Source organism: Nerophis ophidion, linkage group LG10, assembly GCF_033978795.1.
Source record: "Nerophis ophidion isolate RoL-2023_Sa linkage group LG10, RoL_Noph_v1.0, whole genome shotgun sequence".
Classification (NCBI taxonomy): Eukaryota; Metazoa; Chordata; class Actinopteri; order Syngnathiformes; family Syngnathidae; genus Nerophis; species Nerophis ophidion.
In genome coordinates, this window is record NC_084620.1 from 7,965,466 (window position 1) to 7,989,840 (window position 24,375).

At 39.4% G+C, this 24,375-nt stretch overlaps 1 protein-coding gene across 1 annotated transcript; it reads left to right on the forward strand.

The window, feature by feature from the left end:
- The first annotated feature begins 246 nt into the window (after positions 1 to 246).
- On the forward strand, positions 247 to 23,189 carry slc6a1l (solute carrier family 6 member 1, like). Its single transcript, XM_061912219.1, has 15 exons — positions 247 to 438; positions 2,774 to 3,073; positions 3,133 to 3,264; positions 10,222 to 10,322; positions 10,408 to 10,517; positions 10,579 to 10,711; positions 14,182 to 14,316; positions 17,048 to 17,151; positions 17,229 to 17,353; positions 17,427 to 17,539; positions 17,616 to 17,747; positions 17,811 to 17,913; positions 17,993 to 18,093; positions 20,186 to 20,353; positions 20,504 to 23,189. The coding sequence occupies exons 2-15, from the start codon at positions 2,833 to 2,835 to the stop codon at positions 20,588 to 20,590; spliced, it is 1,785 nt and encodes a 594-aa protein (XP_061768203.1). The 5' UTR covers positions 247 to 438; positions 2,774 to 2,832; the 3' UTR covers positions 20,591 to 23,189.
- Positions 23,190 to 24,375: the final 1,186 nt, after the last annotated feature.

Sequence of the window (24,375 nt, forward strand, 5' to 3'; positions counted from 1 at the left end):
TCAGAAAGTGGCTTGAAGATGGTTTTGTAAAACAAAATTGATGCACAATTTGCACCGAAGCACCACGGTTACATGTTCCGTAAAATCATTGTATGATTCAGGTCACTTTGTCGTTTTTACAAACTATTTTCCGGCTGGCAAAGATCACCAGATGTGTGTGTGTGTGTGTGTGTGGGGGGGAGTGTGATGGGCATATCCTGCATGACCTCAGGGTGCTGAGCTGTAATCAAAGCAGGCACACAGGTCGAACTTTATTAGCAGCCACTCGATAGTTGCGGCTATCAAGGACAGCAGTAGAGTGTGACTGGCAGGGGAGAGCCTCTGATGGGCCTGAGTAGGCAGTTTGATGCAGCCTGGACTGACTTTTTTTTTTTTTTTTTTTTTTTTACCTTTTGGAGCCACTCCTGGGAGAAAGTTGAAGAGGTGCACGTCTCTCAGGTATGATGTTACTGCTGCATGGCTGAGGAAGACACAACGCATGATGTTAACGCAGGAGAGCGAGAACTTGTCCCGCAGAACGTCACACTTCAGTTGTTCTTGTCCTCAAAAATCTTTTTTATGGAACAGTTCATTTAATCCAAATTTACTTCACCGCATTTGGAATGTTTCATTGAAAATCAGTCTCAAATTTGGAATGTGTCGGTGCAGACAGTATTAAAAAAATAATAGGGGGACTATATGTGGTGATATAAAGCTTATAAATAAAACAATATTAATAACAAATACATTTTCTAGGCTAATCATTCATTCCAAAAGTGCCAATCTCCTCATCATGTAATGTAATTCATGCATGAAATAAGAGAAGATGCAATTGGGTCATTAATATTCAGTGTTCACTTACTGTCATCTTAGCGCACTGCAGATTTTTAAGTATCATTGCGTACACTGAGATTTGAGTAACCATTAAAGTTTGTACTGCTAAAAAGTTGTAGGTTTTTATGTGATAGAAAATGTGTTTAAGAAGCGTTTATACTGTAAGGGTGTGTGTAAGCTCTTAAAAATACTTTAATTGCATATACTACTTGCATAAATAAAAAAATAAATCAGAATCAGAATCATTTCAGAATCATTTTTATTTGTCCGTTCCAACATGTACAAGACACATCAGAACTGAAATTACATTTTTCGGCACAGTCCCGCTAAGAGCAGACACACGTTACAGGGGGGGACAAGACGAGACCGCCGACGGATCAGCCGGTTACAGCGCTACTTTGCAGAAATTCCCTTACAAGGTAACACAACATAACAAAACTTAGTGTAACAGAACTTATCGAAACAGAACATAGCCCATAACGTAAATAACATTTAAAGCAACGTAATTTAACGTAACCAAAAAATAGTGTAACAAAACAATATAGCAGTATAGCTCGGTTGGTAGAGCGGCCGTGCCAGCAACTTGAGGGTTGCAGGTTCAATCTCCGCTTCTGCCATCCTAGTCACTGCTGTTGTGTCCTTGGGCAAGACACTTTACCCACCTGCTCCCAGTGCCACCCACACTAGTTTACAAATGTAACTTAGATATTGGGTTTCACTATGTAAAGCGCTTTGAGTCACTAGAGAAAAGCGCTATATAAATATGATTCACTTCACTTCACAATACAAAAGGTAACAGAGCAGAATGTAATGTATCAGAAGGTAACGTAACAGGATGTAATGTATCAGAATGTAATGTAACGGAATGTAAAGTGACAGAATTTAATGCTAAGGAACGTGACGAAGCATAACAAAATGCAACTTGAAACATAACGTAACAGAATGTATGGTCAAAGAACCTGAGGTGAAAGAACGTAACATGACAGAACATAACGTAACATAACAAAACATAATGTGAAATAATGCAACGTAACACATTGTAAAATAGAACATACTGTGACAAAAGTTAAGTTAAATTAAAGTACCAATGATTGCCACACACACACTAGGTGTGGTGAAATTTGTCCTCTGCATTTGACCCACCCCCTTGATCACCCCCTGGGAAGTGAGGGGAGCAGTGGGCAACAGCAGTGCCATGCCCAGGAATCATTTATGGTGATTTAAAAACAAAACAACGAAACAAGCCGTAACGTAACAAAACAATCGAACAGAAGGTAAGTAACCGAATGTAATGCGGTAGAACATGACATAATGTAACAACAAAATGTATCAGAACGTATCATGTTATATGTATTATTTTGTTTGACTAATGTATAGTCTGTGTGATTTTTGTAGATTAAATAAATACAAAAAGTCAAGGAATAATGCAAGGTTATATAACAGAATGTTACATAACAGAATGTAACGTGAAAGAACATAAAGTGTAACATAACAAAGCGTAACTTAAAAAACCCCATAATGAAACATAAGTGTACGTAACAGACTGTAACGCAACGGAAGAGAACCCCCGAGATACTTGAGAATTATAATCCCATGTGGTGCATGTGTGAAAATCCAGCCATATTGTGGGCGAGAATTGACTAATGAACTGACAGTCAGACGGACCAATGACAACGATTACTGTTGGTAAAATACCCAAAATGGCGCTCAGTCCATGAGTCACGAAAAACGTTTTAGAAAGAATGTTATAAACCACAACAAAGCAGCAAGTCTTGATGAATAAACACGTAAACCAACGTCTTTAAGTTATAGTTGGTGATTCGTGGAGAGAGAAATGTCAAGTCAATTGGACATCTGGTGTTTAGTAACAGCGACACCATGTGGTGTGTATTTGCCAGAGTAATAGCACCGTTTCAGAAGGCGATAAAGGCTTACAGCTTTTCTTCTCGTTCACTCCCAGCAAGTCCACTTGAATCCGTCAACCGGCAGACAACACATAACGTCGCGCTGAAACCCACCATGGGCAAGACGGGACATAGTACGGTGGACCTGAACTCCCCGTCTGACGTCAAACAAGCGGTTCCCTTCGAGGAACTGGACCCGGCGTCTCCCTCTATGGACCGAGAGATGAAAGAGGAGGAGCCCCCTGATCGAGGAAGCTGGAAGGGCAAATTTGACTTCCTGCTGTCCTGCGTGGGCTACGCCATCGGCTTAGGGAACGTGTGGAGGTTCCCGTATTTGTGCGGCAAAAACGGCGGAGGTAACAAAGTCAGGTTGTTTCTGACACCACTCAAAATAAATCGATTCCTTCCCGTCAAGGAGCCTTCCTGATCCCGTACTTTATGACGCTGGTGTTTGCTGGCATTCCGCTCTTCCTCCTGGAGACGTCCCTGGGACAGTTCACCTCGGTGGGAGGCCTAGGAGTGTGGAAGCTCATGCCCATGATGAAAGGTAAGAAGGGCTGAGGAACGGCCTTCCTGTAACTTTGCCTCCAGAATTTTACGGAGCTGAAATCCTGAATTGGCGGCAGAGTTTTCAGAAAGTTGCAATTATTTGCGTTTTTTTTTTTTTTTTTAACTCGTAAATACATCCATCCATTTTCCCACCTCTTATTCCCTTCGGGTTCGCTGGTGCCTATCTCAGCTATAATCGGGCGGAAGGCGGAGTACACCCTGGACAAGTCGCCACCTCATCGCAGGGCCAACACAGATAGCCAACACTCACATTCACACACTAGGGCCAATTTAGTGTTGCCAATCAACCTATCCCCAGGTGCATGTCTTTGGAAGTGGGAGGAAGCCAGAGTACCCGGAGGGAACCCACGCAGTCACGGGGAGAACATGCAAACTCCACACAGCAAGATCCTGAGCCCGGAATTGAACTCAGAACTACTCAGGACCTTTGTATTGTGAGGCAGACACACTGACCCTTTTTTTTCCACCGTGCTGCCCCTTGTAAATATAAAACTAATCAATTTTAGTAGTAATAATAATGATAATGATATTTTGTAGTTTCTTTGCTTGAAAAATATCACATTTGGAGATGTTTTTAACTGGCAAGCGACAGAATGTTATCTGGTTTTTGGAATATTAGCAAACAACTCAAAAACATTTGGAGATACTTTTTTAAACCATAATGATGAATTCCATCAATTTTCTACCGCTTGTGCCGTTCAAGGTCGCGGGAGCCTATCTCAGCTGCATTTGGACGGAAAGCGGGCTACACCCTGGACAAGTCGCCACCTCATCGCAGGGCCAATACAGATACACAACATTCACACTCACATTCACACACTAGGGCCAATTTAGTGTTGCCAATCAACCTATCCCCAGGTGCATGTCTTTGGAAGTGGGAGGAAGCCGGAGTACCTGGAGGGAACCCACGCAGTCACGGGGAGAACATGCAAATTCCACACTGAAATAATTCATTATTTTTTTTTTATATAAACTCCACTAAAAATGTATTTCAAAAATATGCACAAATTTGAAAAAGCATGCTTTTGACAGGACAGGGACAATACATCTTTGTTTTTGGATTAGCAAAGGACAATACATATTCAATGGAGATTAATATTTATGGGGTTTCTTTAAAAAGTAATCAACACATTTGTATGGATGCTTTAGACTGGACAGTGAGGTAATGTTTTTGAAATATTAGCATACAACTCCGCTTGGTGATACATGCTTTTTAATAGTAAATCAATCAATCAATCAATCAGAGTTTATTTATATAGCCCTTAATCACAAGTGTCTCAAAGGGCTGCACACGCCACAACGACATCCTCAGCTAAGATCCCACATCAGGGCAAGAAAAAACTCAAAACTATGGGCACAAAGAAAAATCTTGGAGAATGTCTCTGTAAATTGCTTCATTTATCTTTCCCTCTATCCTGACTCATCTACCAGTTCTTGCTGCTAAAAAACATCCCCACCGCATGATGCTGCTACCACCATGCTTAACTGTAGGGATGATATTGGCCTGGTGATGCGCGGTTCTTGGTTTCCTCCAAACATGACGCCTGGCATTCACCCCAAAGAGTTCAACCTTTATCTCATCAGACCTGATCATTTTCTTTCTTATGGTCTGAGAGTCTTTCAGATGCATTTTTGCAAAGTTTTACAAGGGAACGGCTTCCATCAGGCCTGATTGGTGGATTGCTGCAGAGATGGTTGTCCTTCTGTAAGGTTCTCCTCTCTCAACAGAGGAATGTTGTAGAGTAGGCCTGAGCAATTATTTTACTCGGGGGGCATATTTTAAATAAAAACGTGTGTCTGGAGGCCGGTATATTTATTTTCAGGAACAGTAATACAAAAACTCACAATAATGATTGAAAGCTAAAAACGGTAATGGTAAATGGTAAATGGGTTGTACTTGTATAGCGCTTTTCTACCCCTTTTTAAGGAGCCCAAAGTGCTTTGACAGTATTTCCACATTCACACACTGACGGCAGGAGCTGCCATGCAAGGTGCTCACCAGGACCCATCAGGAGCAAGGGTGAAGTGTCTTGCCCAAGGACACAACGGACATGACTAAAAAAGTAGACGGTGGGAATTGAACCAGTAACCCTCAAATTGCTAACACAGCCACTCTACTAACTTCGCCACGCCCAGGCTTTTCTTTTTTAACAACAAAAAAACTTGTCCTGAGAAAGCCAGCTTTGGTTCGGTGTGACCCCAGGATGCAGAGAAGGGCAGGCGGAATGCAAGTAAAAATACTATTTGTTACTTACAAGGAAGCAGGGAACCAAAACCGCACACGAAGCCTCAGTCTCAAACAGAAGAAAGATCTAGCACTGAAGGAGGGACCCAGGTGGAAGTAATTAAACGAGGAACAGGTGTGCTGACAGGACCTGGAACAGAAAGTAAAAGTGCTGCAAAGCACATAAACCAGACAGGAAACACTGACAAAACAAGAGCGGTATAGCTCGGTTGGTAGAGTGGCCGTGCCAGCAACTTGAGGGTTGCAGGTTCAATTCCCGCTTCCGCCATCCTAGTCACTGCCGTTGTGTCCTCGGGCAAGACACTTTACCCACCTGCTCCCAGTGCCACCCACACTGGTTTAAATGTAACTTAGATATTGGGTTTCACTATGTAAAGCGCTTTGAGTCACTAGAGAAAAGCGCTATATAAAATATAATTTACAAATTCACCAACACAGGAAGTGATTCTAAACACAGGAAACCCCAAACATAACTAAACTGTCATTAGAAATTCTGACAAAACTATTACAGAGAGACTCTTTTCATTACACATTAGTACTATTTTAAAGAATTGTTGACACATTTCAATGTGCATGCTTTACGCTGGACAGTGATGGAATTTCTTTGTTTTTGGAACTTTAGCGAACACATTTGAACATATCTGCTTGTTATATAACACTGCTAAAAGTTGGTTTTCCGGATGACAACAAAAGACCACAAACATAATTTGAGATGCATGCTTTTAAACGGACATCAACAACATTTATTTTTGGTTTAAAAAAATTAATCCGCTAATTTGGAGATGCATGCTTTTGACTGAACATTGATGGGGTTTCTCTAGGTTTGGAAAATGTGCAAATTACTGGAACATTTGGAGATATCTGCTTTTAGACTTAGACAAACTTTATTGCTTTACAAGGGAAACTGTTGCACACAGTAACTCCGTCACAAAAAATGGGAAGGGTAAGGATTGAAAGGATAATGCAGGAATAAAGTAGACAAAAATGTATCATGGTAGCAATATAAAATATAACATATATGTAATATTTACATATTATATACACAGTATATACTCCATCCATTTTCTACCGCTTATTCCCTTTTGGGGTCGCGGGGGGCGCTGGCGCCTATCTCAGCTACAATCGGGCGGAAGGCGGGGTACACCCTGGACAAGTCGCCACCTCATCGCAGGGCCAACACAGATAGACAGACAACATTCACACTCACATTCACACACTAGGGCCAATTTAGTGTTGCCAATTATATTTGTATATAATTTATACAATATATAACAAATCCTAATAACCATGTACAATATTACAGAATATGTAATAGCTGCAGCAAATAAGAAGGCCAGCATAAATTTGACATGTGATAAAGGTTTTTTTTTTTTAATGACAACAAAATACTTTGATAGATAAATATGTTTTTGGTTTTAATCATCCATCTATCCATGCATCTTCTTCCGCTTATTCGAGGTCGGGTCGCGGGGCAACAGCTTAAAGGGGAACATTATCACAATTTCTGAAGGGTTTAAACCAATAAAAATCAGTTGCCAGTGACTTATTTTATTTTTCGAAATTTTTCTCAAAATTTTACCCATCACGCAATATCCCGAAAAACGGCTTCAAAGTGCCTGATTTGTACCATCATTATATTCACCCGTCCATTATCCTGTGACGTCACAGCGTGAAACCACCAGGAACAAACATGGCGGATAGCACAGAAAGGTATAGCCATATTAGCTCGGATTCAGACTCGGATTTCAGCGGCGTAAGTGATTCAACAGATTACGCCTGTATTGAAACGGATGGTTGGAGTGTGGAGGCAGGTATAGCGAAAACGAAATTTAAGAAGAAACTGAAGCTATTGAGCCTTATCGCTTTGAACCGTATACAAGCGAAACCGACGAAAACGACACGACAGCCAGCGACATGGGAGGAAGCGAGGACGAATTCGGCGATCGCCTTCTAACCAACGATTGGTATGTGTTTGTTTGGCATTAAAATGTGGGTGGAGGGAAAGGCTGGATGCAAATATAGCTACAAATGAGGCGTAATGATGCAATATGTACATACAGCTAGCCTAAATAGCATGTTAGCATCGATTAGTGACCAAATATGTCTGATTAGCACACTCCAGACTTCCCTCTCCCCAGCCATTTCGCCCAGCTCCTCCCAGTGGATCCCGAGGAGTCCCAGGCCAGTCGGGAGACATAGTCTTCCTAACGTGTCCTGGGTCTTCCCCGTGGCCTCCTACTGATCTGACATGCCCTAAACGCCTTCCTAGGAGGGCGTTCGGGTGGCATCCTGACCAGATGCCCTAACCACCTCATCTGGTTCCGCTCGATGTGGAGGAGCAGCGGCTTTACTTTGAGTTCCTCCCGGATGGCAGAGCTTCTCACCCTATCTCTAAGGGAGAGCCCCGCCACACGGCGGAGGAAACTCATTTCGGGCGCTTGTAACCACGATCTTTTCCTTTCGGTCATGACCCAAAGCTCATGACCATATGTGAGGATGGGAATGTGGATCGACTGGTAAATTGAGAGCTTTGCCCTCCGGCTCAGCTCCTTCTTTACCACAACGCATCGGTACAACGTCCGCATTACTGAAGACGCCGCACCGATCCGCCTGTCGATCTCACGATCCACTCTTCCCCCACTCGTGAACAAGACTCCGAAGTACTTGAACTCCTCCACTTGGGGCAAGATCTCCTCCCCAACCCGGAGATTTCAACATAATCCGCAAATTGTGAGACACATGCTTTTGAATGGACAGTGACAGAATTTTTTAGTTCACATGCTACCAGAACAACAAAAAAATTTTGGAAGTGAATGTTCATATACTCCGTTATGCAGAAGGCGCTGTAGACATGAACAGGAAGTAGGTCTGAGCGACGCCAGAGGACAACACTCGTGTAGTTTGATCAATAAAGAGTTCATGTTTGGTCGACACAAGAAACACAACACATTAGGTTTTGATCAAACAGTTGATCAAAGTCTATTCGTCTAAATGTCACTTATTGGCCAAAATGTGCAGGGATTTACGTCCCTGACTTTATTTGGGTGAAAACTTTGGATCCTGCACCATCCTCTAAAACAGACCTGGGAATATTAAGGCCCGGGGGCCAAATGTGGCCCGTTAAGCTTTTCAATCTGGCCCGCTGGACATTCCCAAATATTTTTTTTTTTTTTTAGGTCTTCACGGTGGCAGAGGGGTTAGTGCGTCTGCCTCACAATAAGAAGTTCCTGCAGTTCTGGGTTCAAATCCAGGCTAGGGATCTTTCTGTGTGGAGTTTGCATGTTCTCCCCGTGAATGCGTGGGTTCCCTCCGGGTACTCCGGCTTCCTCCCACTTCCAAAGACATGCACCTGGGGATAGGTTGATTGGCAACACCAAATGGTCCCTAGTGTGTGAATGTGAGTGTGAATGTTGTCTGTCTATCTGTGTTGGCCCTGCGATGAGGTGGCGACTTGTCCAGGGTGTACCCCGCCTTCCGCCCGATTGTAGCTGAGATAGGCGCCAGCGCCCCCCGCGACCCCGAAAGGGAATAAGCGGTAGAAAATGGAAGATGGAAACTGATGTTTTCAAATGACCGTACGTCTTGAACTATGCAAAGTAATTCAATGGTTGGAATTTGCACTTTTGCATGATATACTAGTTACTGTGGTAATGTAATTAGTTACTATGGTAATCTAAGTCACAGCAGCTCAGACGAGGCACCAAGCAGTGTGGGTGGGGGAGCGTCAGCCTGAAATGCGGGTGTCTAGGACAGACGCGGAAGGAGATTTTTACAACAAAGTTCTAAAGTTTAGTGATATATCACATGTATCGGATTGTAGGTGGGGTTTATTTTTACCCTTCGGGTTCATATTTTGCTGTGTTAGTTGCATTTTTTGGCAGAGGAGTTAGTGCGTCTGCCTTACAATACGAAGATCCTGAGTAGTCCTGGGTTCAATCCCAGGCTCGGGATCTTTCTATGTGGAGTTTGCATGTTCTTCCCGTGACTGCGTGGGCTTCCTCCCACCTCCAAAGACATGCACCTGGGGATAGGTTGATTGGCAACACTAAATGGTCCCTAGTGTGTGAATGTGAGTGTGAATGTTGTCTGTCTATCTGTGTTGGCCCTGCGATGAGGTGGCAACTTGTCCAGGGTGTACCGCTTGTAGCTGAGATAGGCACCAGCGCCTCCCGCGACTCCAAAGGGAATAAGCGGTGGAAAATGGATGGATGGATGAATGTTGCATTTTTGTTGTGTTTCGCTTGATTGCAAAATATGTCGATGGAGAGGGTAGGTGTCGTTCATATGTTGTCAATATTCAGTGTTTTATCTTTCATAGTTAATATTGTAAATCCCACATTCTTTATTGTCATGTACATTCTGCATGTCACATTCAGTAAAAAAAAAAAAATACAATTTCGTTCCGCTTTTGTAGGTGGTCTGTCATGACGTTTTCAGCATTCAATCAGACATTATTGTGAGGTTTTGTATAAATATACCGATTTTTTTCTCTAAATTTGGCCCCCGAGTCCAAATAATTGCCCAGGCCTGCTCAAAGACTAGGGCTGTCCTATCTAAATCTGAGGCCATGAACTGCCAATCGTCAAACGACAATGCAAACAGTTCAGTTGCGATCGATCGATCGATTCAGCGTCCGGAGAATACGATGACTTGGACGAAGGAGAATAAAAATGTCTCCACTTACCGCAGGCGTGGGTCTGGCTGCAGTGGTTCTGTCCTTCTGGCTCAACATCTATTACATCATCATCATCGCATGGGCACTCTACTACTTGTTCAACTCCTTTGGTTCGGTACTGCAACGTTCTGTTCTAACAAGGATTGTATCGTCAGTACGTGTCAGAAGTACACAAAAGTATCACAATGTTTCGTGTGCAGGAGCTCCCATGGCAAAACTGCGACAATCCCTGGAACACGGATCGATGTTTCTGCAACTACAGCCTGAATGACACCACCAACCTAACCAGCGCCGTCACAGAGTTCTGGGAGTGAGTCCAGTCCACGCCGGTTGTTATTTCCTGAATTTGGAGCACATCTGCTTGTCCGCAGGCGAAACATGCACCAGCTGTCCGGTGGTCTGGAGGAGCCAGGAGAGCTGCGTTGGCCCCTGGTGGGCACCCTGGCACTGGCTTGGGTCCTCGTCTATTTCTCAATCTGGAAGGGAGTGGAGTGGACGGGGAAGGTCAGAAATTCCAATCACTGCTCGGGGGCTTTCAAATTAAGACATTTATTTGTATTCTAATGTGCACCATCTAAGACAGGGGTCACCAACCTTTTTGAAACCAAGGGCTACTTCTTGGGTACTGATTAATGCGAAGGGCTACCAGTTTGATACACACTTAAAATAAATGCCAGATATAGCCAATTTGCTCAATTTACCTTTAATAAATAAATCTATATACTGGTATATATATAAAAAATGGGTATTTCTGTCTGTTTTTCCTTTTACGGAAGGTTTTTTTGTAGAGAATAAAAGATGAAAAAAACACATAATTGAACAGTTTAAAAGAGCAGAAAACAGGAAAAAAAATGACAATTAAATTTTGAAACATAGTTTCAATTTCGACTCTTTAAAATTCGAAATTCAACCGAAAAAAAAGAAGAGAAAAACTAGCTAATTCGAATCTTTTTGAAAAAAAAAAAAAAAAACAATTTATGGAACATCATTAGTATTTTTTCCTGATTAAGATTAATTTTAGAATTTTGATGAGATGTTTTAAATAGGTTAAAATCCAATCTGCATTTTGTTAGAAAATATAACAAATTGCACCGAGCTATATATTTCTAACAAAGACAAATCATTATTTATTCTAGATTTTTCAGAACAAAACTTTTAAAATAAATTCAAAAGACCTTGAAATAAGATTTAAATTTGATTCTAAAGATTTTCTAAATTTGCCAGAATAATTTTTTTTTTCAATTTTTATCATAATAAGTTTGAAGACATATTTCACAAATATTCTTAGTCAAAAAAACAGAAGCTAAAATGAAGAATTAAATTAAAATGTATTTATTATTCTTTACAATAAAAGAGATACATTTACTTGAACGTTGATTTAAATTGTCAGGAAAGAAGAGGCAGGAATTTAAAAGGTAAAAATGTGTTTAAAAATCTTAAAATCATTTTTAAGGTTGTATTTTTTCTCTAAAATTGTCTTTCTGAAAGTTATAAGAAGCAAAGTAAAAACATTTATGAATTTATTTAAACAAGTGAAGACCAAGTCTTTAAAATATGTTCTTGGATTTTCAAATTCTATTGGAGTTTTGTCTCTCTTAGAATTAAAAACGTCGAGCAAAGCGAGACCAGCTTGCTAGTAAATAAATACAATTTTAAAAAATAGAGGCAGCTTACTGGTAAGTGCTGCTATTTGAGCTATTTTTAGAACAGGCCAGCGGGCGACTCATCTGGTCCTTACGGGCTACGCATTGGTGACCCCTGATCAAAGACATAAACAAATCAACATGTGATGTGAAAATCCTGAATCTTATGAGTTATATCAGGGGTGTCCAAAATGGTGTCAATTGTGGCCCACAACTTCTTTTTTATTGGCCTGCGGCACATTGTATAGACAAATTAAAATATTTCTGATAAAAACAATACACAAAAAAAACTAAAATACTTAACTTTGGGAGGAATTGCGTATAAATGGCTGAAATGTGCGTGCGAACTTAAATGGTAACGTTAGCATGCAAGCAGAATACGTCCAGTACCAAGTCATATGTCTAGGAAGCGTACGCATGTAAAATTAGTTGGAAAAAGTTATCATGCTAATAGTTAGCATGTATCTAGTACCAACATACGGGGTTCAGCTGTAAAAGTGCTCCAAAAAGTTAGTATGCTACAATGTGAAACATTAGCATACTAACAGTTAGTATGTATCAAGTACCAAGTTATATATCTCTGAGGTGTTTGCTAGCAAAAAAGTTAGCATGCTAGAATGAAAACATTAGCATTCTAACAGTTTGCATTTGTCACCTACCAAGTTATATGACTCTGCGGTGTTCAGTGGCTAAAAAAGTTAGCATGCTAGAATGCAAACGTTTGTACTAGGTACATGCAAACTGTTACAATGCTAACCTTTGCATTCCAACATGCTAACTTTTTTATCTAATGAACACCTCAGCGTTATATAACTTAGTACTTGACACATGCTAACTTTTAGCATGCTAATGTTCATTTTCTAGCATGCTAGCTTTTTTAGCCAATGAACACCAGTCGTACAACTTGGTTCTTGATACATGCTAACAGTTACCATGCTGATGTTTGCATTTACCATGCTAACTTTTTGTTTCGGCTGTAAAAGTGGCCAAATAGTTAGCACGGTAAATGCGAACGTCAGCATGCTAACTGTTAGCATTATCAAGTACCAAGTTATATGACTGGTGTTCATTGGCTAAAAAAGTTAGCAGGCTAGAATACAAATGATAGGATGTTAAAAGTTAGCATGTATCAATTACTAAGTTAAATGACTCTGAGGTGTTCATCCGCTAAAAATGTTAGCATGCCAGAATGCAAATGTTAGCGTGGTAAAAGTTAGCATGTGTCAAGTACCAAGTTATAAAAGTCTGAGGCTAAAAAAGTTAGCATGCTAATGTTAGTAATGCTTCCTGAGGCTGAGCCAATCAGTGGCCACGACACTGAACAGCAGTCTCATATTTTTGGTGTTCCAAAAACAATTTGAAATGTAGACTCGTCAGACCACGGAACACTTTTCCACTTTGCATCAGTCCATTTTAGATGATCCCGGGCCCAGAGAAGCCGGCGGCGTTTCTGGATGTTGTTGATAAATGGCTTTCGCTTTGCATAGTAGAGCTTTAACTTGCACTTACAGATGTAGCGACGAACTGTATTTAGTGACAGTGGTTTTCAAAAGTGTTCCGGAGCCCATGTGGTGATATCCTTTAGAGATTGATGTTGATTTTTGATACAGTGCCTTCTGAGGGATCTGAAGTCACGGTCATTCAATGTTGGTTTCCGGCCATGCCGCCTATGTGTAGTAATTTCTCCAGATTCTCTGAACCTTTTGATGATATTATGATGGACCGTAGATGTTGAAATCCCTAAATGTTTTGCAATTGCACTTTGAGAAACGTTGTTTTTAAACTATTTGCTCACGCAGTTATGGACAAAGGGGTGTACCTCGCCCCATCCTTTCGTGTGAAAGACTTAGCATTTTTTGGGAAGTTTTTTTCTTACCCAATTATGGCACCCACCTGTTCCCAATTAGCCTGCACACCTGTACGATGTTCCAAATAAGTGTTTGATAAGCATTCCTCAACTTTATCAGTATTTATTGCCACTTTTCCCAACTTCTTTGTCACGTGTTGCAGGCATCAAATTCCAAAGTTAATGATTATTTGCAACAAAAAAAAGTTGATCAGTTTGAACATTAAATATGTTGTCTTTGTAGCATATTCAACTGAATATGGGTTGAAAATGATTTGCAAATCACTGTATTCTGTTTATATTTACATCTAACACAATTTCCCAACTCATATGGAAACAGGGTTTGTATGTTGTATTGGTTGTAGTATCTTTAATGTACAAAATGCAGCAAAGTGGCCCCCGCCTCCTTCAATTTCTTTCCACAAGACCCTTGCAGGAAAAAGTTTGGATACCCCTGATGAATATTTTTCCCCGTTTCCCAACAGGTGGTGTACTTCTCAGCCACTTATCCTTACTTCATGCTCTTCATTCTGTTCTTCCGAGGCATCACCCTGCCTGGAGCCATCGACGGCATCCGCTTCTACATCACCCCGGACTTTAATAAGCTCACACGCTCAGAGGTACGGTGTCTTAACTAAACTAACTAGCGGTTAGTAACTGATGAGTTAGCTTTGTGCAACATACACAAGCACTTGAATATGAATATGTGGTTGCTTTTTTTAGCCACAAAAGAAAATGTCATATGAAAAGATGAACAACTTAATTTTCCTAATTTTCTTGGATCCCAAGAAAATTAAAAAAATAACAAAGCAGAAGCGTACAAAAATATTCAGTAACACACGTGTCCGCATCAAGATCTTAACTTCATCAATCGAGTAAAAAACATTTTGGTTTCAAAAAATAATCAACACATTTGTAGATGCATGCATTTAACTGGACAATGACGACATTTCTTTGTTTTTGGAATATTAGCAAACAACTAAAAAAAACAAAAACATTTGGAGGTACAGTGCATGCTTTTTATTGGACAATAATTTTTTGGGGATTGAAAAAAAAAATTGCCAAATTTTGTGTGGAATGCGATTTTTGCGAATTGAACATTGATATAAGTTCTTTTTTCCCCCCGAATGTTGACGCAAAACACAAAAACATTTGTTTTTCAATAGACATTGATGAATTAATGAAGCAAAAACAAAAACAAAATACAAACGTTTGTATATATATGTATATATGTATATATATATGCATATATACATATATAAACATCCTTGTTTAGTGTTTTGTTTTAAAAACACAAAGTAACGTTTCACTATCAAGTCCATTTTTTAAAACAAAAAATAAAACAATATCGCCAAGTGAATAACATGTAGACAAAAAAGGTATGTCATCTACAATATACATGTTTTTTATTTGGACAATGACACATTTTCTGAGCTTTTTTTGGGTTAAAAATGGAGATACATGGTTTTTCATCATCCATTAATGATGACATTCTTTTTTTCCCAACATGCTTTTCACTTGACGATATTGTTTTATTTTTTTTGTTTTAAAAAATGTACTTGATAGTGAAACGTGACTTTGTGTTTTCAAAACAAAACATTACAACGATGATATATATTTTAATTTTTTAATTTTTTAATTTTTTTAAACATATGGACATAAAAAATATTTATTAGTTTTTGTGCTGGCAAAAATGCTTTAAAATTTACAGTGCTAAATATATATATATATATATATATATATATATATATATTAGATTTTATTAAAAACTAAAGAACAATTGGAGGTTGTTAATACATGTATAATCATATATATATATATATATATATATATATATATATATATATATATATATATATATATATATATATATGTTTATATTTCTCGGGCGCGGCACCGCTGCTGCCCACTGCTCCCCTCACCTCCCAGGGGGTGATCAAGGGGATGGGTCAAATGCAGAGGACAAATTTCACCACACCTAGTGTGTGTGTGACAATCATTGGTACTTTAACTTTACTTTAACTTTATATATATATATGTGTGTGTGTATATATATCCATCCATTTTCTACTGCTTGTCCCTTTCGGGGTCGCGGGGGTTGCAGGAGCCTATCTCAGCTGCATTCGGGTACACCCGGGACATGTCGCCACCTTATCACTACACACAGTGGGGCAAAAAAGTATTTAGTCCGCCACCGATTGTGCAAGTTCTCCCACTTAAAATGATGACAGAGGTCTGTAATTTTCATCATAGGTACACTTCAACTGTGAGAGACAGAATGTGAAAAAAAAATCCGGGAATTCACATTGTAGAGATTTTATAGAATTTATTTGTAAATTATGGTGGAAAATAAGTATTTGGTCAACCATTCAAGGCTCTCACTGATGGAAGGAGGTTTTGGCTCAAAATCTCACGATACATGGCCCCATTCATTCTTTCCTTAACACGGATCAATCGTCCTGTCCCCTTAGCAGAAAAACAACCCAAAGAATGATGTTTCCACCCCCATGCTTCACAGTAGGTGTGGTGTGCTTTGGATGCAACTCAGTATTCTTCTTCCTCCAAACACGACGACTTGAGTTTATACCAAAATGGATACATGGATGATACAGCAGAGGATTGGGATAATATTATGTGTTCAGATTAAACCAAAATAGAACTTTTTGGTATAAACTCAACTCGTCGTGTTTGGAGGAAGAAGAATACTGAGTTGCATCCCAAGAACACCATACCTAGTGTGAAGCATGGGGGTGGTAACATCATGCTTTGGGGCTGTTTTTCTGCTAAGGGGACAGGACGATTGATCCATGTTAAGGAAAGAATGAATGGGGCCATGTATCGTGAGATTTTGAGCCAAAACCTCCTTCCATCAGTGAGAGCTTTGAATGGTTGACCAAATAATTATTTTCCACCATAATTTACAAATAAATTCTTTAAAATTCCTACAATGTGAATTCCTGGATTTTTTTTCCACATTCTGTCTCTCACAGTTGAAGTGTACCTATGATGAAAATTACAGACCTCTGTCATCATTTTAAGTGGGAGAACTTGCACAATCGGTGGCTGACTAAATACTTGTTTGCCCCACTGTATGTATAAATACATATATCCTTATATATACAATTTATATAATGTATTGAACCCATCACCTTTCAATATGTTCATTTTTCTGACTAGGGACTGTTTTTTTGACACACTAAATTTCTATTTTCAATAATTTAAACCTCAAAAAATGTTTTATAATAGGCATTGACACATTTTCTTGAATTTTGCTATAAAAACATGGCAATACATGCTTGTTTATGAGCACTACGATGTGATGATTATTTCCACATCTGCTGTGTGGGTCAGGTGTGGCTGGACGCCGCCACTCAGATCTTCTTCTCGTACGGTCTGGGCCTGGGCTCGCTCATCGCCCTGGGGAGCTACAACAACTACAACAACGACGTCTACAAGTACGACTCTTCCTCCGGTCCTTTTTTTTTTTTTTATATTCGAAAGGAAATTAATTCCGATTTTCTGTGCGTTCCAGAGACTCCATCATCGTGTGCTGCATCAACTCCTGCACCAGCATGTTTGCAGGCTTCGTCATCTTCTCCATCGTGGGCTTCATGTCCTTCATCACCAAGAAGCCCGTGCACGAACTCGCCGCTTCAGGTTGCGTGTTGAATCACTTTGATTACTTTTTAGGAGTTTTTTTCTTTTTTTGTGGACCGTGTGGCGCCCGCAGGTCCCGGTTTGGCGTTCTTGGCCTACCCTCAGGCGGTCACCCAGCTGCCCATGTCGTCTCTGTGGGCCATCCTCTTCTTCTCCATGCTCATGATGCTGGGCTTGGACAGTCAGGTGGGTTATTTCCCACAGAACAGCCATCTATTTGTGGCTTTGGCCTAGGTCTTCATGGCAATCTGTGTCCGATCAGTTCTGCACGGTGGAAGGTTTCATCACAGCTCTCATGGACGAGTATCCCCTTCTGCTGAGGAAGAGGAAGAAGGTCTTCATTCTCATCGTGTGCTTCATCTCCTTCATCATCGGCTTCTCCAACATCACGCAGGTTTGTCGGTATAGGGCCGAAATCCGCATGACGACAAATTGAGGCGACGTGCGAGTCTTTCAGGGGGGACTGTACGTCTTCAAGCTCTTCGACTACTACTCGGCCAGCGGGATGTGCCTCCTCTTCCTCGTTTTCTTCGAAACGTTCTCCATAGCTTGGTTGTACGGTACGGAGCACGTTTGCATGTCTCAGCCGGCTTTTTTTTTTTTTTTTTGTGCTGCGCTGACCTTTGTATTCCACTCCAGGGGCCGAGAGGTTCTACAAGGACATCGAGGACATGATCGGCTATCGGCCGTGCGCCTGGTGGAAACTTTGCTGGATGTATTTTACGCCGCTCATCTGCCTGGTAAAAATTACATTTGTGTCCAAAAGGACCCCAAAAAATGTTTAAAAGGGAACATTATCACCAGACCTATGTTGGCGTCAATATATAACTGTCACGTGGGGGTCGCATTTTAATGCGGGATCGTTCCTCCAACGCAAACATAGACACTCCGGACAACAACTAAAAGGTAAGAATGATTTAATAACAAAACACTGGTACAAAAACAGACGAAAAGAAACGCGTGGCGAAAGCACAGAAGCTAATGCTAACACTAGCACAGGATCAGGTAACAAGAAATCTAGAATTACCAACGAAACAGTTGCATACCGCAAACAAGGGACCAAGACCGACTGACGGGACAAGGCAGGCTTAAATAAGGAAGTAATTAACAAAAACAGGTGTGCGTCTGGAACCCTCAGCAGGTGAAATTAATATGTTGCCATGGTGACCAAACTGACTCACAAAAAGGTGCACAAACAACAAAGGGAGTCCAAACTAACAGATAATAACTAAACTAAACATGATCCAGACTACGGATCATGACAATAACTTGATGTTGCAGAAAAAAGACCATATATTTTTTTAACCGATTTCCGAACTCTAAATGGGTAAATTTCGGCGAATTAAACGCCTTTCTATTATTTTCTTGAACACATTACAAACATCGAGTCTAATCAGCTCTGTTATTTTCAGTTTTTTCGACTGTTCTCCGTACCTCGGAGACATCATGCCTCGTCGGTGTGTTGTCGGAGGGTGTAACAACACGGATTCAAGTTGACTTACGTGGAGTGTGCTTCGATTAGCACGGCATGCTAATCGATGCTAACATGCTATTTAGGCTGGCTGTATGTACATTTGTAGCTATATTTGCACCCAGCCTTTCTCTCCACCCACATTCAATGCCAAACAAACACTTACCAATCGACGGATTTAAGTTGCTCCAGTGTCACAAGATGCGGAAGTCCCGATCGTTTGGTCAGACATGGCACAGAGATGTATTGACATCCTGCGACACTCAATCGAAAGCGATCGCCGAATAGCATCAATAGCTATTCACTCAATAGCTTCAGTTTCTTCTTCAATTTCGTTTTCGCTATCTGCCTCCATACTCCAATCATCCGTTTCAATACATGCGTAATCTGTTGAATCGCTTAAGCCGCTGAAATCCGAGTCTGAATCCGAGCTAAAGTCGCTATATCTTGCTGTGCCATGTTGGCATCACTAAATGACGTCACAGGAAAATGGATGATGGATTTAAAGATAGGGAAAATCAGGCACTTTAAAGCCTTTTTTCGGGATATTCCATGATGGGTAAAATAAATAAAAAAAATAAAAAAAATTAAGTAAGCCACTGGGAACTGATTTTTATTGGTTTTAACCCTTCTGAAATTGTGATAATGTTCCCCTTTAAATACAAAAGTAGCAATCAATGCTAAAAAACATTGTCTTGATCACTGCAGAAATAAATTTAGCTGCCGTGATAAAAACACTTTTTTCTCTGATTGACTAATCGTCATGATCAATCGTCATGTCCTCCAAACACAACAAGTTGAGTTTGTACCAAACTGGATGCATGGATGATACAGCAGAAGATTGGGAGAATGTCATGTGGTCAGATGAAAAAAAAATAGAACTTTTTGGTATAAACTCAACTCGTGTTTGGAGGAAGAACAATACTGAGTTGCATCCCAAGAACACCACACCTACTGTGAAGCATGGGGGTGGAAACATCATGCTTTGGGGCTGTTTTTCTGCCAAGGGGACAGGACGATTGATCCGTGTTAAGGAAAGAATGAATGGGGCCATGTATCGTGAGATTTTGAGCCAAAACCTCCTTCCATCATTGAAAGCTTTGAATGGTTGACCAAATACTTATTTTCCACCATAATTTACAAATACATTATTTAAAATTCCTACAATGTGAAGTCCTGGATTTTTTGTTCACATTCTGTCTCTCACAGTTGATGTGTACCTATGATGAAAATTACAGACCTCTGTCATCATTTTAAGTGGGAGAACTTGCACAATCGGTGGCTGACTGAATACTTTTTTGCCCCACTGTAAGTGAGAAAAACTGGCAATCTACACACTGACTGACCTGTTTTATTTCCAGGGCGTGTTTACCTTCAGCGCGGTGGAGATGACGCCTCTGACTCTGGGAAACTACGTTTATCCTGTTTGGGGTCAAACTGTGGGCTGGTTGATGGCTACGTCCTCCATGGTCCTCATCCCTGGTTATGTCATCTACATGTTCTGCAGCACGCCGGGAACACCCCAGCAGGTTTGCATGAAAAAATGAACCGAAAACAAAATGAAATATTGCCGAGGTGGTGAAAAAACTGCAAAGTCGTTATCAACAGTTCTACATATTATGGCGTTTCCTGTTATTTAAATATGTTATAATGTGTATATATTTTTTTTTTACCACCAGCGCTGGAAGAGGATGACAACGCCCCGGGAGGACAAACCATCAGGTCACGACCTTAGTACTCACACTGTTGGCGAAGCCCTTGTCTAACACTCGTATCGCAAATATTATATATAAATATATAAATATTCACCCTAAACTTCTTAATTGTTCACTGCTTCAACATGCAAACCACGACAAAAAGTGTCATTAAATGTCAATAAGGGTTTTGTGTTTTTTTTGTTTACATGAAAGAACAAATTGCCCCCAAAAATTATAAACTACAAAAACTTTTTTTTTTTCCAGGAAAATAAATAATTAAGTATTTTTCGGACTGAGTAGAGTAGATAAAATGTGTACCTGATGAAGTGTTGTGTGAGATGTCATACAAAAAAGTACTTGCAAATAGCTTTTGTAAAGGAACATTTTATTAGTTGAATCAATCATGAGCAATAAGTATTTTCATTTGGGGCGTCCTCGTACAACTTGTTCATTTCCAATACAATAATGACATTGAAGTTTTCAGTATTGACCGATACTTGCATTGATCTGATAGGATATCAGCAAGAATCATAGCTACTTGTATTATTTGGCAGTGTGGAATATTGGAAAGGGTTTGTTCAACTGAAATGAGTGAAACAGAGAGAAATGGGGGGGGGGATGAAACTATTTATTATTAACCGTCTGGAATGTACTTATGCTGTCTTTAAGGTGAAGTGGAGGTATTATTGTTTTTTGGCAACACTTTGTGGTCACAATAGTTCATGAAGTTAAAGGGGAACATTATCACCAGACCTATGTAAGCGTCAATATATACCTTGATGTTACAGAAAAAAGACCATATATTTTTTTTAACCGATTTCCGAACTCTAGATAGGTGAATTTTGGTGAATTAAACGCCTTTCTATTGTTCGCTCTCGGAGCGATGACGTCACAACGTGACATCACCTAGGTAGTCAATCTGCCATTTTCTCAAACACATTAAAAACATCGAGTCAAATCAGCTTTTTTATTTTCCGTTTTTTCGACTGTTTTCCATACCTTGGAGACATCATGCCTCGTGGATGTGTTGTCGGAGGGTGTAACAACACGATCAGGGACCGATTCATGTTGATTTATGTGGAGTGTGCATCGATTAGCATGGCATGCTAATCGTTTGGTCTGCACATTTTACCGGCGATGCTACGACAGACATAGCACAGAGATGTATGGATATACTGTGAAACTCAAAGCAGATGCATTTCCAACGATAAAGTCAACAAAATCAAAAAGGTGAGTTTTGTTGATGTTATTGACATATGTGCTAATCAGACATATTTGGTCGCGGCATGACTGCCAGCTAATCGATGCTAAAATGCTATTCAGGCTAGCTGTATGTACATTTGTAGCTATATTTGCATCCAGCCTTTCCCTCCACCCACATTTAATGCCAAACAAACACTTACCAATCGACAGATTTAAGTTGCTCCTGCACATATTACCGGAAATGCTACGACAAACATGGCCCAGAGATGTATGGATACCCTGTGACACTCAATCGTTGGTTAGAAAGCGATCGCCGAATAGCTTCAATAGCAGATGCATTTCCAACGATAAAGTCAACGAACTCTTCCGCCAGACCGCCTTTGAATGTGCCGGAGTGTCTGCACATTTTACCGGCGATGCTAAGGCAGACATGGCACAGATATGTATGACCTGCAGATGCATTTCCAACGATAAAGTCAACTAAATCACAAAGGTGAGTTTTGTTGATGTTATTGACTTACTGTATGTGCTAATCAGACATATTTGGTCGCGGCATGACTGCCAGCTAATTGATGCTAACATGCTATTTAGGCTAGCTGTATGTACATTTAAAACTATATTTACATCCGGCGTTTCCTTCCACCCACATTTAATGCCAAACAAACACTTACCAATCGACAGATTTAAGTTGCTCCTGCACATATTACCGGAAATGCTACGACAGACATGGCCCAGAGATGTATGGATACCCTGTGACACTCAATCGTTGGTTAGAAAGCGATCGCCGAATAGCTTCAATAGCTATTCGCTCAATATCTTCAGTTTCTTCTTCAATTTCGTTTTCTCTATCTGCCTCCACACTCCAACCATCCGTTTCAATACATGCATAATCTGTTGAATCGCTCAAGCCGCTGAAATCCGAGTCTGAATCCGAGCTAATGTCGCTATATCTTGCTGTGCTATCCACCATGTTGGCATCACTAAATGACGTCACAGGAAAATGGACGATGGATTTAAAGATAGCGAAAATCAGGCACTTTAAAGCCTTTTTTCGGGATATTCCATGATGGGTAAAATTTTGAAAAAAACTTTGAAAAATAAAATAAGCCACTGGGAACTTATTTTTATTGTTTTTAACCCTTCTGAAATTGTGGATCATGTTCCCCTTTGAGGGCAAACGTTGAATGATACAAACACGTTTGTTACTGGGTACTCTCTAATAGGCTTCTGCCTTGGATGTGTATGTGTAAGTAATATGTAATTATGATCATTTGATACTAGTTTTTTTGACTAATGTGATTGTTCTTTGAAAAACATTTGTAATGTATGTCGAACTTATGTGCTTTTCTGTGTTTAGCTGTTGTGTAGCAGACATATATTTATTATCAATAGACCTGTACAATGTATATGTATTAACTCAAGTGGGTGCTGTGGCCATTCAGAATAAAGGGTCATTCCACTGAATCTGTATCTTTACATATCTATCTATCTATCTATCTATCTATCTATCTATATGTATGTCATTATTTATATATGTACACACATACATATATAAATATACATACATATGTATATATATATATATATATATATATATATATATATAAATATACACACATACATGTATATTTATACAAATATATATATGTGTGTACATATGTGACATACATATGCATATATGGACAGCATATATTTACAGTATATATATATACACACACACACAGTATATATACAGTATATATACATATATATATATACACATATATATCCACACACAGTATATGTATATATATATATATATATATATATATGTATATATATATATATATATATATATATATATGTATATATATATATATATATATATATATATATATATATAGTAAAATTCACTGTAAATTTGATTTCTTTTTAATAAACAAATAATCCTGATCTGAAAAAGACATTGATCTAATTAGATATTTACTATATATATACAATTAAAAAAATATTTAAAACCACCTTGAACACGGAATAAAATGTTTTTTTTGCAATCTTAATAACCAAATTATTTTACACTTTTCTGTAAACATTGGCAATAATGTTAAAAATAATATTAATAACAAAATGATGGATTTACAATATATGTTTAGATCTCATGATTATTATTGGTATGCCATTTCCTAAAATTAGATTTGATCAAGATATACAATCATTTAAATCAAATATGAATGACATTCAGAAAGGATTTACTCTTTACATATTTGTGTTGCTCCTTATTTTCCAACTGGGTTTTCACTCAGTCCTCTTACCCTACCACGTTTTAACCCCCTCTGGAAAATGTGGAATATTCCACAAGTCGTATCTTCTGCAGGCCATAAGAAGATCAAAAGTCATACATTTATTTGTTCATTCCCTGATATATATTTTTTCAAATCATCTCAAACCCCAGCATAGTCCTGTTACCTAAATGGTTATTTTTAATATGCTTAGTGTCAACACGCTATTAGCATATTTCTATATATTTTGTTATATTTCAACTTTGACCTTGAGGGCGGAAATCTCAACACTGAAATTTTTTCCTGACGTTATTCATTTTAAAATAAAAATGTGGCTATATTTCATTGAAATATAGGTTTTACACATGACATCATTTCACACATATAAGCTTA

Coding starts and splice junctions, on each gene's coding strand:
- slc6a1l (XM_061912219.1), top strand. CDS start 2,833: ATGGGCAAGACGGGACATAGTACGGTGGACCTGAACTCCCCGTCTGAC. Junction 10,518..10,578: donor GCCGTCACAGAGTTCTGGGA/GTGAGTCCAGTC, acceptor GCTTGTCCGCAG/GCGAAACATGCACCAGCTGT. Junction 14,317..17,047: donor ATAAGCTCACACGCTCAGAG/GTACGGTGTCTT, acceptor TGTGTGGGTCAG/GTGTGGCTGGACGCCGCCAC.